The sequence below is a fragment of the Pteropus alecto genome, unplaced genomic scaffold, assembly GCF_000325575.1.
Source record: "Pteropus alecto unplaced genomic scaffold, ASM32557v1 scaffold39, whole genome shotgun sequence".
NCBI lineage: Eukaryota > Metazoa > Chordata > Mammalia > Chiroptera > Pteropodidae > Pteropus > Pteropus alecto.
The window spans coordinates 10,988,179-11,005,680 of record NW_006443568.1 but is presented as its reverse complement, the minus strand read 5'-3'; the positions used below and the strand labels follow the sequence as shown (position 1 = coordinate 11,005,680).

General features: G+C 41.1%; 1 protein-coding gene and 1 pseudogene across 1 annotated transcript; both read right to left on the bottom strand.

The window, feature by feature from the left end:
- Positions 1–4,022: 4,022 nt before the first annotated feature.
- On the bottom strand, positions 4,023–16,807 carry FUCA1 (alpha-L-fucosidase 1). Its single transcript, XM_006924438.3, has 8 exons — positions 16,373–16,807; positions 13,802–13,936; positions 12,029–12,166; positions 10,166–10,271; positions 7,898–8,098; positions 6,198–6,385; positions 4,984–5,083; positions 4,023–4,759 (listed from the first exon to the last, which is right to left on the bottom strand). The coding sequence occupies exons 1-8, from the start codon at positions 16,750–16,752 to the stop codon at positions 4,619–4,621; spliced, it is 1,389 nt and encodes a 462-aa protein (XP_006924500.1). The 5' UTR covers positions 16,753–16,807; the 3' UTR covers positions 4,023–4,618.
- On the bottom strand, positions 10,590–10,708 carry LOC112473077 (annotated as a pseudogene).
- Positions 16,808–17,502: the final 695 nt, after the last annotated feature.

Sequence of the window (17,502 nt, the reverse complement as noted above, 5' to 3'; positions counted from 1 at the left end):
TGCAAAAAGGTCCAGCTGCTGTGGAAAACAGTTTGGTGGTTCCTCAGAAAGCTAAGCATAGAATTATCATATGACCCAGCAATCCACTCCTAGATATATACCCAAGAGAACTGTAAAGCAGGGACTCAAAGAGATAACTTGTCTGTTGATATTTATAGCAGCATTAGTCACAAGAGCCAAAAGAGCTAAATAATTCAAATGTCCATCAACTGATGAATGGATAAACAAAATGTGGTGTGTGTGTGTGTGTGTGTGTGTGTAATATATTATTCAGACAAAAAAGGAATGAAATTTTAATACATGCTCAAACATGAATAATCTAGAAAATATTGTACTAAGTGAAACCAACCAGACACAAAAGGACAAATATTGCATGCTTCCACTTATATGAAATGTCTGGAATAGGCAAATTCATAGGGACAGAAAGTGGATTAGTGATTAGACAGTGCTGGGAGAGTGTTGAGGGAAGATGGGGGTGATTGTTAAAAAGTACAGGATTTCTTTTTAGGATGATAAGAATATTCTGAAGTTGATTGTATGGTGGTTGAACAGCTCTGTGAATATACTAAAAACCATTGAACTGTACATTTTAAATGGGTGAATTGTATAATGTGAATTGTATCTCAAAAATAAAGCTCTTTTTTTTTTAAATGGCAAACACATAATTAAATAAATGAAGGGAGGCAAAGTCCCTAAGATGACCGACAACAGAGTCCTTCGAGCCTCAAAGGCCCAGTCTCACCTTTCCACCTGCTTGAAGTTGGTCCACGGCCCAAGGAAGCCTCCACAAGTACAGTGTCATGGGCTTCGACAAGATCTCCTCAGATGTACCACATGTCCCCTGGTGGCAACTGTGGCAGGATTTCCTATCCTCAGAAAATTCCCAGCCCATTAATGGACTGTGGGAGTCACTTTTGTCAGTTTTCTAAACAAGCACAGTGAAAAATAATTTGTCAGCTTAAGACTTGATGGCAGATGGGAGGAAGTGGCCTCCCAAGGTCTCTAAAGAGTTGAGACATGCCTCAGGCCTCGATTTTGAAAGGGGTTAACCCATTCTTCTCTGCAAACTGTCCTGGCCTGGTCTGGTAATTCCAACACTAAATTATTTGAGACATTTGAACTAAGGGCAAATCTTGTATAAAGTTCAATTTACTTGTCTCTAGTGAGAAAGATCCTCCAAGGTAGGTTTACTGGAGACATTTGACATTATTTAGAAGGTTTAAGAGTTGGGGACATATCTTGATCCTCTGTTTTGTAAGGGGGTTCTTATCCGCAAGCTGCCACAGCAAACCATCCTTGCCTGTGACCCTTCGCTGAGCTAGTCCACCTGATCAGAGAGGCTGAAAGCAAATGACACACCTTGGACTTCAATTTTGTAAGAAGTTGGATCTACTAATCTCCATTGGAGATGGATTTCGGAATCATATCTACTCCAGACATTAAGGTGCAATCTGGAAGTATTAGAGATGGGGCAGAGTTTGGGACTCGAGCTAGTAAGGGTTGGATCTACGAAATTCTGATGGAACCATCCTGGAATCAAACCCAACAGTGTAGATTTACTTCAGACACTTGATGCACTTATTTAAGACTTAAGAGTTGGGGACACATATTGGGACTCAAATTTATTTATTTATTTATTTATTTATTTATTTATTTCGTCTCTCGTCTTCCTAGGTCGTCTCTCATCCAAGTACTAACCAGGCCCAACCCTGCTTAGCTTCTGAGATTAGACGAGATCAGGCATGTTCAGGACGGCATGGCTGTAGACTGGAACTCAATTTTGTAAAGAGTTGGATCTGCCGGTTTTCAAAGCAGCCATTCTCGAATAATGCCCAACAGTGCAAATTTACTCAAGACATTGTGTGTAATACTGAAGACTTAGAGTTGGGGTCACACTTTGGAATTCAATTTTAAGGAGTTGGATCTACTGGTCTCCATGAGAACCATCATGGAATCACACTTTAAAGCACTTCAAACATTCAGTATCTTCTGGAAGATTTAAGAGCTGGGGATACACCTGGGGCCCCCGATTTTGTCAGGAGTTGGATCTATTCCCAGAGACACCCCTCGGGATTTACTGGGGACTTTCCATACAATCAGAAAGGTTGAGGTGTGAAAACATTCAACGGGGCTGAGAAGACCCCCGGCTCCATCCTGCGGTCCCTACAGCTCCTTCCGCTGGGAAACTTAGGGCCATCTGCGCTATGCGAGTTGTTTCCTGCACGACTTTTGCTAATTTTGTTTTAGATACTTTAATACTTTTTGTTATTATAGTAAATGGAAGTTTTTCATAGTTTTCTCATTTCTGGACTGTAGAAATTAAATTGATTATTTATCAATCCAACAACCTACTAAAGTATCTTATTAATTCTAATAATTCATTTGTATATTCTGTGAAGTTTTCTGCGTGGACAATCGCATCATTCGAGAACAGCTTGGTTCCTTCCTTCCTAATTCTTTACATCTTTATTTCTTTTATGTATTTTACTATATTGATTAGGGCATTTCAAACAACATTGAATACAGTGATACTGGGTACTTCATCTCACTCCTGGTTGGAAAGGTTTGCTTCTAAACACCTACCCTTTAAGTATAAAGTTTGCTATAAATTCTTAGTTTGTACCCACTTCTTGTCTTGCTTGGCAAGGAGATTTTATTCTTAATCACTAATGTGTTTTAAGTTTTATCCAAACATTTTTTTCAGAAATTATTGAGAATATCATCTAGCTTTTCTCCTTTAATGTGGTAAATTCATTGATAGATTTCCAATGTTAATGGTAACCTTAAATTCCTGAAATGTAACCAATTTTAACATTATTTATTATACTTTTATGACTATTGCCGGGATTCAGCTTGCTATATTTTCCTTAGGACTTTTTGAATCTTTGTTCCTGAATAGATAGAATTATCCTCTTATTTTAGTCTTCTCCTGTAATTGTGGTATCAAAGTTACTGTAATATTAAGAGTAAGTTGAGACATGTCCCCTTTTCCTATTGTCTGAAAAACTATAAGACTTCCAACCTCTTTGAAAGTTTTGTGGGACTCATCTGTAAAACCATCTGGGTCTGGTGTTTTCATTATGGTGAAGATTGTGCACTAGAGATTCAGTTCCTTTAAATGTTAGAGGACTTTAAAGTCCTATTTCCCTGTAAGCCATTTTGCTTAATGCTATCTTCTAGAAATCTGTTCGTTTTAAATTTTATTAGTATAAAATCATTCATATTATTCTTTTTAATCCTGGTGTATAATGTGTCTGTTTTCATTCCTAAAATTATTTCCTTGTGCCTTATCTCTTTTTCCCTTTGTCTATTTTATTAGTATTTCAAAGAATCAGCTATTGGTCTTGTTGATCATTATCGTGTTCTGCTTCTTTAGTTTCTGCTTCTCATTTCCTTACTTCTACATCAGACATATTTTGCTGGTACAGTTGTTGTCTAGGTCAGAAGACAGATTCCTGGTGCTTTCCACCATCTTCCCAGAATCCTCTCTAAAGTTTTTTTTTTTTTTAAAGCTACATTTCACAAATTTCGAAACATAGTATTTTCATAATCACTCTAAGGATTTTCTAATTCCCCTTCTGGTGCCTTCCTTGATCACTAAGTTAGAAGTATGTTTTAAAAATTTCAAACATGGGTTTTTTTCCCTCCAAGTTTTTATGGTCCTTTAATTATGTTGCTGACATATTGTAGTCTATACAGTATTGCTTCTTTGGTATTTACATTTGTAAATGTTCTGTATGTACTTGAGAAAAATATTCCTTAAATGCTAGGTAGAAATTTCTAAATATACCTATTAAATAAAAAATAGAACACTTGATTAGATCACAACTAAAGAGTCATTCTGGTCGTTAACCCAAAAGAACAGTACTAGAAGTAAGGAGCAGAAAAACCAAACAGATTACATTTTTTGTTCTGCATTGAGGAGGCTTGGCAGGCCCTTTTTAAAAAACAGAAACATAAAGCTCTAAGCAGTCCACATAGAAACTGGGAGAAGAAAGCTACAATATGCTTTTTGGTAGAAATGATTTGACATACAAATTTATTTATTTGACCGTATTTTAAAAACCAGAGCAGAACCATATCCATTTTCTTCATGGTGTCATTACACACAAACTGAGCCCTGAGTTGGCTTTGGAAACTTCTGAAAAGCTAACTCTTAGCAACCTAGCAAGCCTTTTCCCTTCCCTCCAGGCTCTCCTGCTCTTTGGGAGGTGCTGGTGATGCTAAATAAATGGCATGTGGTAGAGGAGCTTATGCCTCCTCCCATAGGCAACAACATGACCTGGGTTATTCTTTATTTGAAGGCACTGAGCAAGCAGGTGATCAAACACAGAGAATGGAGGGAAGGTTCACTGTAGGTAATTTCCATGGTTAGGAATGGATGAATTGTCAGAGCTTAACTGTTTAGTACCTTTGTGGATCGGAGAGAGATATCCTAGCAATGAATCTTAGATCTTTGATCTATTGAGAGCAGTACACTCAGTTCCTTTGATTAAAATGTGTTGGAAAAGCCATCTCTGGGTAGAAAACAAAGAGTAGTTTATTACAATGGTACTGTAAGAGGAAAATCAAAGCAGTGAACAGTGAGCAGTGTCTCTTTCCTCTTGAACTCTAGTGATCACTTCACTCCTGTCATCTTTATGGTCCAACCAAACTCAACTGGGAAAGCAGAAGGTGATAACTGGGGCAGATAAATGAGGAGGCCTTCTGATGGACTTGTGGACCATTTCAGATCTTTCTGGATCCCCAACATCATTATCTGCAGAAAGCAAATAGGAATGGAGAACATATTAACGCATTAATGAGTACAGAATATGGCCTGAACACGGCGGGGAACAAGCACGCTGGGCCAGGGCAGGGAAGACAGTCTGAAAGGGGAGCAAATATGGGAGAAGCCTGGGGAGGGAAGGAAGAAGTAGGGAAGACCTGTCAATGCCTTTAGAAAAAGTTACATCTCTGAAAGGAATGACCGGGGCTCATTACCTGTGTAGTGGAGGTAGCTTGGGGGGATTTAAGGCTTAAGACTCCATTGTCTGGCCAGTGCAGGAAAATGGCATACACTGTCGATCCTTTTGAGGTATAGCTGGGGAAAAAGAAACATCGTTGTCAAAGATACCTGACAAATAACCTACATTCCCCTTTCTATTATCTACCAATCCCAAGACCTTGAGTCTGTCACTGCACTCACAACTCAACACCATTTAAGGTCTGTGGGAAGAAAGCAGCCTCTTTCTGGTAAGAGCTTCCATTTTCCCTCTCTATTGGTTTATAAGTTTTCTTTAAACATTTTTTAACTCTTATACTAGTTCTTTCACACCAAAACCATTTGCCTTAGTATTCAAATATCTTTTTTTTTTTTTTTCCAACCCCAAATCCATGTGAAAACACCAGAGGATTTAACAAGGGCAAGATGCGCAGTGAAGACAAATTTGTCCTTCTGGGATTTCACTGTGCTTAGAGAAGAAGATGAAAACCCCTGAATAGAAACTCATCTGAAACAGAGGGGGATGACGTGGTTCCCCTGATCCAAGGACCTGTGCTCTACAGCACAGCACTAGCAGATATCCTTTACTGAACACGGAGCATGCGCCTGGCTCTCTGCTGGGAGCTTTGCATATGTTATCTCATTTAACCCTCACAACGACTCTAGGAAGTTAAGTAGCATCATCCCATTTGGCATTAAAAAAAATTCAAGCCCCAGATCAAATAGCTAGATCCACAATTCCAAGTATGAATCATGACTTCTCCACTTACTAGCTCTGAGATCCTAGGCAAGTTATACTACAGCCCTGGGCCCCCAGTCTCACTCGTTACGTGGGGATAATGAACAGTTATCGATCTGGTGGGCTTGCTGAGGGGATTAAACTGGTGGAAAGAATTTAGAACGGAGCCTTGCACACTGTAGGCGCAACACAAGTATGAGCTGTTACTGCGTTGACGAAGCAGGGTAACGACGGCAAGTAAATTGACTGGCGCTTTGGGGCTCCTTTTTGCACCGAGCCTAACACCTCCCTCACGAGTCAAAGATATCCTGGTGGCCTACGACGTCAGCTGGGGTACAGTTTTAATAGCCAAAGAACAGCTTTCGGGTTTCCTTGAGACGACTTCCAGCTTGGCTAACACTGCAGACACGAAGAGGTGCCAGTTCAGGATGGGCTGCAGTTCCCTTTCTGCACACGGAGGAAGACAAGACTCACCATAAAGATGTGTTCTTTTCCGACTGCATCCTCCACGGTTTAGAGGCATAGATAGCCTCCCCGTTGATCCTCAGCCACTTCCCTACAGCAAGTAGCCTTTCTTGGAAGACGGGAACAATCAGTCCATCTTTAGTTGGCCCAATGTTGAGAAGATAGTTTCCTCCCATACTTACTGTCTGAACCAGTTCCTGGAGAGAGCAGAAGGAATGAAATCCTAGCTACGAATAATGCCGAGCCTGGCATAATGCCTAGAACACACAGGTATTAAGAGAAGAAAAGACTCTAGGGCACATTTTCTCCCTGCTTTGTGAATAACCTTTACCCTTTTGAAAATACTATATATTTTTGTAATTATAAAAGCAGGACAAGCTTATACGAGAAAAATAAAAAATACTGCTACAAGATGGAGAAATATATTAATTCAGATTCCAGGAAGCGATCATGGCCGCTTCTCCATGAGACTGTCTTATGATGGTGGTACGGAGGGTCGTGTGTCAGAAGCACAGAACTCGAGTAGGAAAGCTGAGAACAAAGCACTTCGCCATGAAGGGATCACATGGAGTCATACAGAGAGAATATGGGGCTCAGAGAGAAGAGACTTGGAGGGGGTGCCCAGGAGACTTTAGGGAAATGGAAGAGATCTGAAGAATTTAGGGACACTGTATGCGATGGGCTATACAAATGTATATGCCGCCCCTTCAGGAAAACATGCTGTGAAGAGATACAACAGTTCCCCACCTTATCCGAGGTTTTGCTTTCCTACGGTCAACCACCGTCCAAAAATATTAAATGGAAAATTCCAGAAATAAACAATGCGTAAGTTTTAAATTGCACATCGTTTTGAGTACCTGACTTCATCTCATCACGCAGGTTACTGGATCATCTCACATCATCACAAGAAGGGTGAGCACAGTAGAATAAGATATTTTGAGACCACACTCACATAACGTTTATAACAGCATATCGTTATAATTGTTTTATATTATTATTCGTTATTGTTATTAATCTCTTATATGTCTAATGTATAAATTAAACTTTGTCAGAGGTATGTATGTATTGGAAAAACAGTACATATAGGGTTCGGTACTATCTGTGGTTTCATCCACTGGGGGTCTCGGAACGTATCTTTGTGAGTAAGTGGGGGACTCATGTACGTTCTTCAAGATTTCTGGAGTGGGATGTGTGTGTGTTTACTATGACTTTAAACAGGTGCACTTCAAGGTGGCCCAGAAAAATTAAGGTTATATACAGAAATTTTAAAAAGGAGAATTGGTTACAGTACTAAAAGACATCACACCATTAACTTTTTATGTTTCCTTCTGGTCTTTTCCCTATGTAGTTAACTTTACATAATTGTGATAAAATGTAATTTATTTTTTCACTCAACACTCTAAGCATTAACCCATATTACCTTGATAAACATTTTAATGGTTAAGGACAATCCCCAAATCTACTTAACTATCCCTTTATGATTGCAAGAAATTGAAACAACCTGTATGTCCGACTGAAAATAATCCTGGGAAGAATAACTCTGTGTGTAACTTTCTTCTGTAATTATAATTATTCCCTCGGGACAGGTCATTTAATAACCTAAAGGCTTCTATCGGCCTGCATTTCCATCCAGGGTGCTTCCACCACACGCGGTTAGAAGGCTAGTTTGAGATAGTAGTTAACAAAGAACTAACTCACGGGTGTCTTACCGAAATGATTTCAGCTTCATCTGCAATGTCAGACATCACTATGTCGCGACGGTAGCCCCAGGAGAGCTTGTCTATGCTGCTGCACATCTCCCACTTGTGACCTGGCAAGCTCGAAGGCTTGAATTTATCTTCACAGTTGTAGTATCCTCCATGGTGACAGGAACAGTTCACGCCCCATCGGTCATTTACTACCACCTCACTCTAAAGGAGGAAAGAGTACAGGGTCGTCAGGGGTAAAACCCCTTAGCTTCCTTACATAACACACTGTGATAGATTAAGAGTCTATTTGGAAGCAAGGAACATAGTTAGTCTACAGCAGTCGTTCTCAACTGGGGGCCATTTTGCCCTGGAGAGGAATTTGGCAAAGTCTAGAGTCATTTTTGGTTGTCACAACTGGGGTGGTGCTACTGCCATCTAGTGGGTAGAGACAGGACGGCCCCATTACAACAAAGAAATATCCAGCCCCAAATGTCAGTAGTGCCGAGGCTGAGAAACTCTGGTTTAGTGATATGTAACCTTAGAACTGGAAGAGCCTATTTTAAAGATCATCTAGTAAGTGACTTATTCTATTAGAGTAGAAATGGAGAGAAGACTTGCCCGAGGTAACAACCCCAGGTAGTTTCCAAAAGCGGGGACTATGAATCAGGTATTTGAAACCAGCCCAGGACACTTTCACTACACGACCTAGTAAAGAAAGCCAGCAATCAAATATTCTTTTCCTTCAAGGTTTAGCTGAACTATGAGAAAATATTACATGGAATATCTAGATTAAATGTTTACTACTACTATGAGGCTCATACTGGGGTATCCAAGGTGAATAAAACAGTTCTTGCCCTCAGAGATCCAGCAGAGATGAGCTAAGGAGACAACTGTCCATAATATGTAGACAATTATAATATGACATTACATCAGAGTTAACTATCTAGGGATTAATGTAAACGGGAAACACTGATCCAGGGGTGCTTCTTACTTTTGCCAGGAAAGAATATAAATTGTCCAGAGCCATATTTAGTTTACATTTGACCAATATTTATTATGTGCCCAGCCGGGCCAAGTGCTGTTCCCAGGGTTGGGAATACAGCCATGAACAGACCCAAACCCTGGCCCTTGTAAAGCTGACAATTTAGTGAAAGAGACAGATAATAAAAAGTGTAAATGGTATCTGAAATGTGTTAGACCAGGTAAATGCTAAGAGAAAGAGGAAGCAGGGAAAGACATGTAGCATGACAGGGACGTGGTGCAATTGGACATAGGGTGGCGGGGAAGCCTGCACTAACGGATGACCTCTGAGCGAAGACCTCCAAAGAGCACAGGAGTGAGCCATGCAGGAATTACGGAGGGAATGGCAAGGAGAAGGGACTGTTTCACCTACAAATACCTTTCTAATGTGAATATAGCTCCTAAATAACCCTCTTTCCTAATACAGGAGAGAGCATTCGGAACAAGAGTGGGTAGATCAGGGTCTGCAGCATCCCACCCAAGGGTCCACATCTGAGTCACCCGGTGAGGACCCTCAAGGGGGAACTATGACGCTGTGCCACTAAAAGTCCCCACACATTTGGCAAGTCCCGGAAAACTACTCTTAATTTGTCACAAGGGATCTCTTTCTTTTTTTCTTTCTTCCCATTTTCTGAGTTTAGTAATAGTTACCCAATAAGAGGTTTGAGTCTACCAAGATAGCTTAGTTCCAACTATTCTTATACTTAAGATTTTTCTAGCTCCACAACAAATCTAGAATATGTGAAATTATTGAAATTTTCGATAGTGAAGATTAAGACTTCTGCTACTTCGTAAGTGGACCAAAATACAAACAGTAAATGGGCAGCTATTATGCAGTGTAATAGTGTTGGTTATGGGGAGGAGGGGGAGGAAGACAAAGTTCCCTCAAAAATTTGGATAAAAGGAAAATAAAATTTCCCCTTGAGAGTTAAACTACATAATCAATATAGAGTAGGTGAGGTCATAGCTAGTCACATTTTACTCCTATCATTTAATTTTGTATGTTTGGTATATTAATTTTAGCAAGATTTAAACCTATGTTGTCAAAGTCATGTATTAGAGGAGAAAAATAAAGCTTATATTCAAGGAAGGGGGGTAGAAGGGAGAAACCCTTAACATCAATTAAGTCCCCTGGCCCCTACACCCCCACGGTGATATTGCTAGTTATTAATGCTGCTGTTGTCACTATTGTATTACTCCAGATCTTGGCTTCTTATACTTTCTTTTATCACAACAGATAAGTAAGAGATAAATCATATAATCACATACCTTGACTGGGCTAACATTGTAGAGCCAAGAAAGGAAACCTGTAGAGTTCCAGTAAGTATCGGGACTTTCCCAGTCTCCATCAGACCAAATCAAGTCAGGTTTGTACCTGAAAAACATGCAATCAGAACAGTTCATTATCTGAATCCATTCACAGTAAAATCTCATGAATCATTTTTTAACAATTTTCTCCCATTATGAAAGTACCATAAAATTACCAGTGTAGAGAATGTGGAAAACTAAAGAGACAAAAACAACCACAGACACACACAAAAAACCTCTCTGCTAACAAAACCACTATTTAATACACAGCACTTTTATAATTTTTATTATTATTTTTTATTTTTTAGGCGAGGCAACCCTTGGTCGACCTCACAGATTGCAAGGACTTTGTCAGCTTACGATCCCTTATTTTTTTTATTTTTTATGCCTACAGCACCTGGTCTTCCTAGGTGGCCTCCCATCCAAGTACTAACCAGGCCCGACCCTGCTCAGCTTCTGAGATCAGACGGGATCGGGCTTGTTCAGGGTAGTATGGCCGTAGACTGACTACACAGCACTTTTCTATAGTTCCTCCTAATCTTTTTCCTTTCATGTCTTTTTAAGAACTAGAGTTGTAATCAGTGTTATACAATTTGGTTTCCTTCTAGCAACTAATTTCCATTAAGAGTGGTGCTTCCAAATGACAGGATTAAGGTTCCCACTTCTGAGACTATTAAGAGCTTGAACTCTTCCTCCAAATGCGTTATTTTGGACAACTACCCAAAGCTTCGACCATAACGCATGTATAGAAAGAACCACCTGAGCCACAGCTGCACCTTCATACGTTATTACTCTTTCTGGAAGAGTTGTGAGTGTGAGCATTACCTATAAGGTAAGCGTTATTAGTCCCACTGTAGAAAACAGGAATCTGATGCGCCACAGGGCAATTTGTTTTAGGTGACAAAGCCTGTCACAGGAGCTGGGTCGCAAATGTAAATCTGCCTAATGTCAACTCCTATTCTGTACTCCGTAACTAGGAGAGCGAGTAGACTCCAGGAAAAAGATTGCCTATTTAAGGGGCAAGGTATAGTAAGCCGTGTTTTACCGTGTACGAGAAACTGTACTAGGCATTTTATATTCACCACTTCATTAGTTCTTACAGTGGTGTATATTATCCCCATTTCACAGATAGAGAAACAGAGATCTAGAAAGATCAAGTAGTTTGTTCAAGGCCACACAGCAAGAAAAAAAAAACTGGACTTCAGATCGAGTTCTGTCTGACTCCGAGCTTCTGCTAGTCTCTTACAACTGTACTATTTCTTTAGAGTGATAAATCCCAAAACAAAAGTGATCATTTTAAGAATATTGATAATAACACTTATTCTGTACCAGCCACAGTAACAGATATTTTTCACATATTACTCTGAGCCCTCCACAGAAGGCATTATTTCCTCACTCGACGGGATGAGAATCTGAGGTGCACACAGGTGATTTGTTTAAAGCTTATAAGTAACAAGAGCTAGGATTCAAATGCAAATCTACTGGATGCCAAATCCCACACAGGGTCCCTGAGACGCTGTTGCTCTCTCCAAGGTGCTGACAAAGAAGACACCGAGGGAACCGAAGTTCTGACTCACTACTGTCCTGGGTTTTGTTCGATTGTTTCAATTTATAAAGGTAATGTGACCACATTACTGAAGTTTTGCAAAGTAGGAGGAAAAAATATATTTTGCTTTAATACAACCACCATTTTTATTATTTTGATGTCCTCTAGATTCTTTCATATACTCCCTTCTGTCCTTTCCCCCAACATAACAGTATCCTCTAGGAAGCTCTGATTTTATTGATAAAAGTCATAAAGCCAAAAACGTTTCTGTTTCTTACCTGTTAACAAGGTCGTATAGCTCTGGGATTGATTTTGCAGTGACAAAATACTGTGTTTTGAAGCCATTTTTCTTATCGTGTAGGTAGAGTGGATGGAACCATTCTAAGAGAGAGTAATAGAGTCCATAGCGTATGTTCCTTAAACAGAAAAAACAGGACAGTAACTGTCTTTAAACAATGGAAAAATAGTTTAAGAAAAATCAGTGGCAGTATTTTTACACCTCAGTGAAAATCACCCATGAGGCCATTCCGGAGAGTGGGATCCAAAACCATCTCCTTAAATTATCTCTTATCATTCAATTAAGCAAACATGATTGGGTTTACTATGTTTCTGATAGTACATAAATATTTTATTTATTATTTTTTACATAAATATTTTAACATCAATGTCACTTAAGCCATATTTTAATCTTTAAGTTAATTATCTCAATCATAACATACAGTCAGTTTTTTAAAAAATGTTTTCTCTGTCAACCGTAAGATTATGTATTGTAGAGATATTGAAAAATAGAGAAAAGTATAAAGAATAAAATATCCAAAATTTTATCACTCAGAAATAATCATTGGTAACATTTTCATGTAGATGAAATTAATGAATAGTTTATTGTTTCACTTATCTAAGACTAATAGTCCTTAACATACCCAAAATGAAATGTAGTTAAACTGACCTATTTTCATATACAATAAAGCTTGTTTTGTTACAGAAACACTATAATGCAAGTAAGAAGTAAGGCTATATTGCAATGACACAGATGAAGCAGAAAGAATTGGAGTTAAGTATTTCATCGTAAGCCTCGGTAACTAAATAGATACAAAGAAGATAAAAATCAAGGATCCTAAAGTCTGGATCTAATCAACACCTGAGTTTTACCGCAGGACTATTAGCTAAGCACATCTCTGGGAAACTGAATATAGGAGTCAGCACATACTTTCTTAAAGGGCCAGATAGTATTTTGGTCTTTGCAGGCCTTGCAGTCTCTAACCAAGCTCTGAAACTGCAGCTTGAAAGCAGCATTAGACCACCCACAAAATAATGGGTGTAGCTATGTTCCAATCAAACTTCATTTACACAAAGAGGCAGCTGGCCCACACCTTAAACAGGACGTCATGTTTACCAAACCACAATAGGGCTGAGCATGGGCATGGTACAAATATGACTTTTACTCCTTACAGGCAAACATACCTGGAACTGTAGTGTCCAAACCCAGAATACCTGGGTTCAAATCCCAATTCTGCCACTTCTTATCTCTTTGATCTTGGGAAGTTACTTCTTATTAAGTGGCACATATTACAGAGCATTAATTAGAATCAACTCAGTGGCTCCTTACCTCACTTTTTGCAGCTTTAACTGCTCTTTTCAGTTCCCTTTTGATCTACCATTTATCTACACCTTCCCTGCATGCCTGCAAAGATCTATGTTAACAACTAAGGGAGATGCGAAGATGAGAGACCCAGTCCCTGGCCCAGATCCTTCCATCGGACACTGAAAAAGGATCTGGTTTGGAAGGCCTTCCAGAAAGAATCATTCACAGGGTAAATGGGGCATTGTGGTCTATGCTGGGTAACTAGACAGGGCCGTGAATTTCTCTGATGGTCGCCTTTGGTCACATGAAAACTGCCAACCATCAAACATTGCTAATTCAAAGGCCAGAAGCCCTTCAAGTTACTGGCTAAATGTAAACTTAGAAAATACACAAGAGTAGAGAGGGTATCATACACTGGATGGCTGCTAGATCAAAAGCAATGATGGATTAACCATTTGTAGACATATACCTCTTCCGAATGGCTGTTCCCAAGTCACCAACCAAATCACGATGGGGCCCCACATCCTTAGAGTTCCAGTTCCAAGACCTAGGACTTGGCCAGTTTGTGAAGCCTTCGTGATGCTTTGCTGTAAGGACTACATACCTGTGGACATCAAAACCATATGAGCAAAGGCAGTGGGCAGTGAGCTATGAGCACGAACTTATCCAACATACCTGAGGCTTTTGAAATGGGGGAACTTGCTATCTGCATGTGGAGCGAGGTATATGCAAAGGTGTTTTAAGACTAAAAAACAAAGCAGGCAACTCCATAAAACATAACAATTTATTACAGGGTAATTTACTTATGGGGATGTAGGGTCAGGGTGGACAGATGACCTGGGCAGTCTGCACAGCTTATTCTCTGCTGCTCTACAGTTATTATAGTAAATCTTCTAAAGTATAGCTGAACTAATAATTGACAAGGCAAAGGGACAAAGAATGCAGTATGAGCCAGGCACCCTAACTCCTAGGGGCCTTATGATTGATAATTGCTCAGCAGTGACACCAACACCTAGTTTGGTATTCGTCTCAGTTACTATACCATTCTGGCTGTTTACTGACAAGAATCTTTATGATTACGTTGTGTAGGCTTACAGAACAGTTAGGCATTAACCAGCTACAAGGCCTGTGTATGCTGGCCATGACTATTTAGGTTAGTCAAGGGCAAAGTATGAATAGAGAGAGAGTGGGGGCTTACAAAGATGGAGTCAGTTTGTTCACACTGATATCTATACACTCGCCTATAGGAAATGTACTTGTATGAGTTGCTGTCGTCACAACGCCCCTTGGGTATTGCTCCAGGAATGGAAGCAAACTTGAGGAAGCCACTGTCCTTAGTCCCCTGCCTAGGAGAAAGCCCAGAGGGAAGGAAGGAGTAGGTGAAGGAAAAGATATGTACCTTAGCTCTCTCCGTTCTTCAACCCCTCTGGGAATTAATGATTAGCTTTTCTTAACCCTTTGCCCTAAAGAAAGAAATATCTACTGGAAATAGCAAATGATAGAAAAGTAAGCTATCTGTTTCACCAAGCCCATATGTTCTTCAACCCCTCTGGGAATTAATGATTAGCTTTTCTTAACCCTTTGCCCTAAAGAAAGAAATATCTACTGGAAATAGCAGATGATAGAAAAGTAAGCTATCTGTTTCACCAAGCCCATATGTTCTTCAACCCCTCTGGGAATTAATGATTAGCTTTTCTTAACCCTTTGCCCTAAAGAAAGAAGTATCTACTGGAAATAGCAGATGATCGAAAAGTAAGCTATCTGTTTCACCAAGCCCATATGAACTGCCTCTCATTTACAGAGGTGACAAAAATCCCTCTGGCCATGGTTTGCAGACCCTTGGTGTGGGAGAAAGAACCTTCTCCTTGGAGTCGAAAAAATCTGGAATCAAGACATTAGTTCCCTTCCTCTACCTGGGCCAGTTATCCCGTCCACGAAATAAGGGGCCTGCACAAAGGATGTTTCCCAGATTTTTATTTTTTATTTTTCATTTGTAAATTATGGATCTCTAATTCCTAGGAGATAGAAAACACCTCCTCTGTTCATTCAAGTCTTATATTCCCATTATTCTCATATATTTAATGGCAGACATTGAACAGTTGTAATTTCTCTTTAGTACAACAGAATGTAAAGTCCAAGAGAAACTGAAACTGGGGAGATGATTGAAGAGACAAAGGTGGAAGACCGCTCCAAGCCTGGCTCCAGGAGATCTCCCTGCCTCCATTCTCACTCTCCTCCAACCTACTTCTCTTCTAACAGCCAAACTAATCCTTCTAGAAGCTGAGGGTAATCATTCCCTAACTTATTTAACACCTGGCTACATAGTGCCCTCAAGGATCACTCTCGCAGGACTGGCCCCAGCCTTCAGCAACCTCATGGGTCCTTGCCTCTCTCTTCCCCACCCAGCACTCAGTTCTCTGCGGCATCCACACACAAGCTCCAACAGTTCTCAAAACAATTCTAACACTTCTCGAGCACTTTCTGTGTGCAAAGCATTGAGAACAGCAGATGAATGAGAATCAGTACTGTTGCCCAAATACACTGCACACCAGAACTGAAAGCTGAAAGGAACTAATACAATCCTGTTCTATAACCATGGAAGGAGGCTTTAGGAAGGTGAAATGCCTAGTTCAAGTTCACAGTTGAACTAGGACCAGACTCCATACCACTGGCTTAAAATCCTGGAATCCTGATTGTCGACCTGGAATGGACAATTAGGTATCACCTAGCTCAATCTTCTCGATATACGGGTGGAGACACTGAGTGAGGGCTATCTCTCCCACTACCTCCCTGAAACTTTTTCCTTCTAATTCCCAACCAGATGCATCTTCCCCTTAAGATCAGGCGTTGCCACATTCGATTTTGCTTCCTTCTGGGGACAAAACACAGGACCCAGGGGTATCTTAAATCAGACAGAGAGCTGTGTGACCCTGGGCAAGTCGCCTCACCTCCCACAGTTCGGTTCCCACCTGCCTAATCCCCCTCCAATTGCTCTGATCCAAGGAGGAGGCGCTCCGCCCGCACCTGCGGCGACACTCACTTGGCCCCGGCGGCCAGGAAGAGGTCGGCCCACTCGTCCGGGTTGAAGAAGTGCGCCGTGAACTGCGGCGCGAAGTCTGCGTAGGTGAAGTCGGGCGGGTAGTTGTTCTGCATGAAGCTCTGGTACTGTGGCGCCCCCTGACCCTTCCAGTGCCACCAGAACCACTCGCTGCCCCAGGACGGCACCGAGTACACGCCCCAGTGCACGAATACACCGAACTTGGCCTTGTCGAACCACTCCGGCAGCGGCCGGGAGTCCAGACTCGGCCAGTCCGGGGTATAGCATCCCTTATTCCGTATGGCCGATCCTACCGTTCCGAGCGCCAGCAGCATGAGCAGCTGGGCACCTACCGCCCGCCACTTGATTTCGGGAAACCGCATCTTTGCCTCGGCGCCTCCACTGCCAGCTCTTAACGCGCAGGTACGGGCACGCGACCCCGCCCACTCTAACTAACGATTGGCTCGGAAGAAAAAAGGGGCGGGTCAACTCAGGCTGCTTGGCTACCGAGTTTCTTCCCCTTCTCCTCCGCCGTTCCTGTAGCGCCCTCTGACGCTCAAAGGGAAAAAAAAGTAAGGAAGCGTTGACAGCGCTCCGCTGATGGACGAATAAAAACTTTTTTTAGAAGAGACTTCATTGCGAGTTAAATCTTGGGGTTGTGGAAGGACCTGAGTGTGCAGAGAACTGCGAGTAGTACATTTTCCCGTTGGGTGCCATACAGGACTTTTTGAGCTGTAGTATGGAAGAGCAAGCCTGGAAGTCGGGCAGGTAGTTGTTCCGCAGGGATACCAACCAGATGGAAGGGCATTGTAACGGTCCTGGTAGAAACAACAAGTAGGATGATGGTAGAAACATTATGAGGCACGCGGGGATAGAAAAGTGGGCGCTGAAAGAGGAAGAGCAGGTGTGACCATTTTTCCTAATACTTATTGAACTTCGAGAATTCTGAAGCCATTCAAAGAGCATAACATCTAATGGGGCGGGGAGGAAGGACTTCTAGTGTAAGTAGTAGGATGCAAAAATGAGAGCCCCGGGACCTGGGACTACCTTGTCTCTCAGGAAAGTCACCAATTCCTCTACAATCCGTACATGCAGTGCATGCTCAGACAGGAAGTAAGGCCAACAGGTCTAAC

Bases quoted from the DNA above. Each gene is read 5' to 3' on its own strand.
- FUCA1 (XM_006924438.3), bottom strand. From the start codon at position 16,752: ATGCGGTTTCCCGAAATCAAGTGGCGGGCGGTAGGTGCCCAGCTGCTC. The intron at 6,386-7,897 runs GTAAGACACCCG...TGCTCTCTCCAG, and splicing joins ATGAAGCTGAAATCATTTCG to GAACTGGTTCAGACAGTAAG. The intron at 5,084-6,197 runs GTGAGTCTTGTC...CTTTTTCCCCAG, and splicing joins GAAAAGAACACATCTTTATG to CTATACCTCAAAAGGATCGA.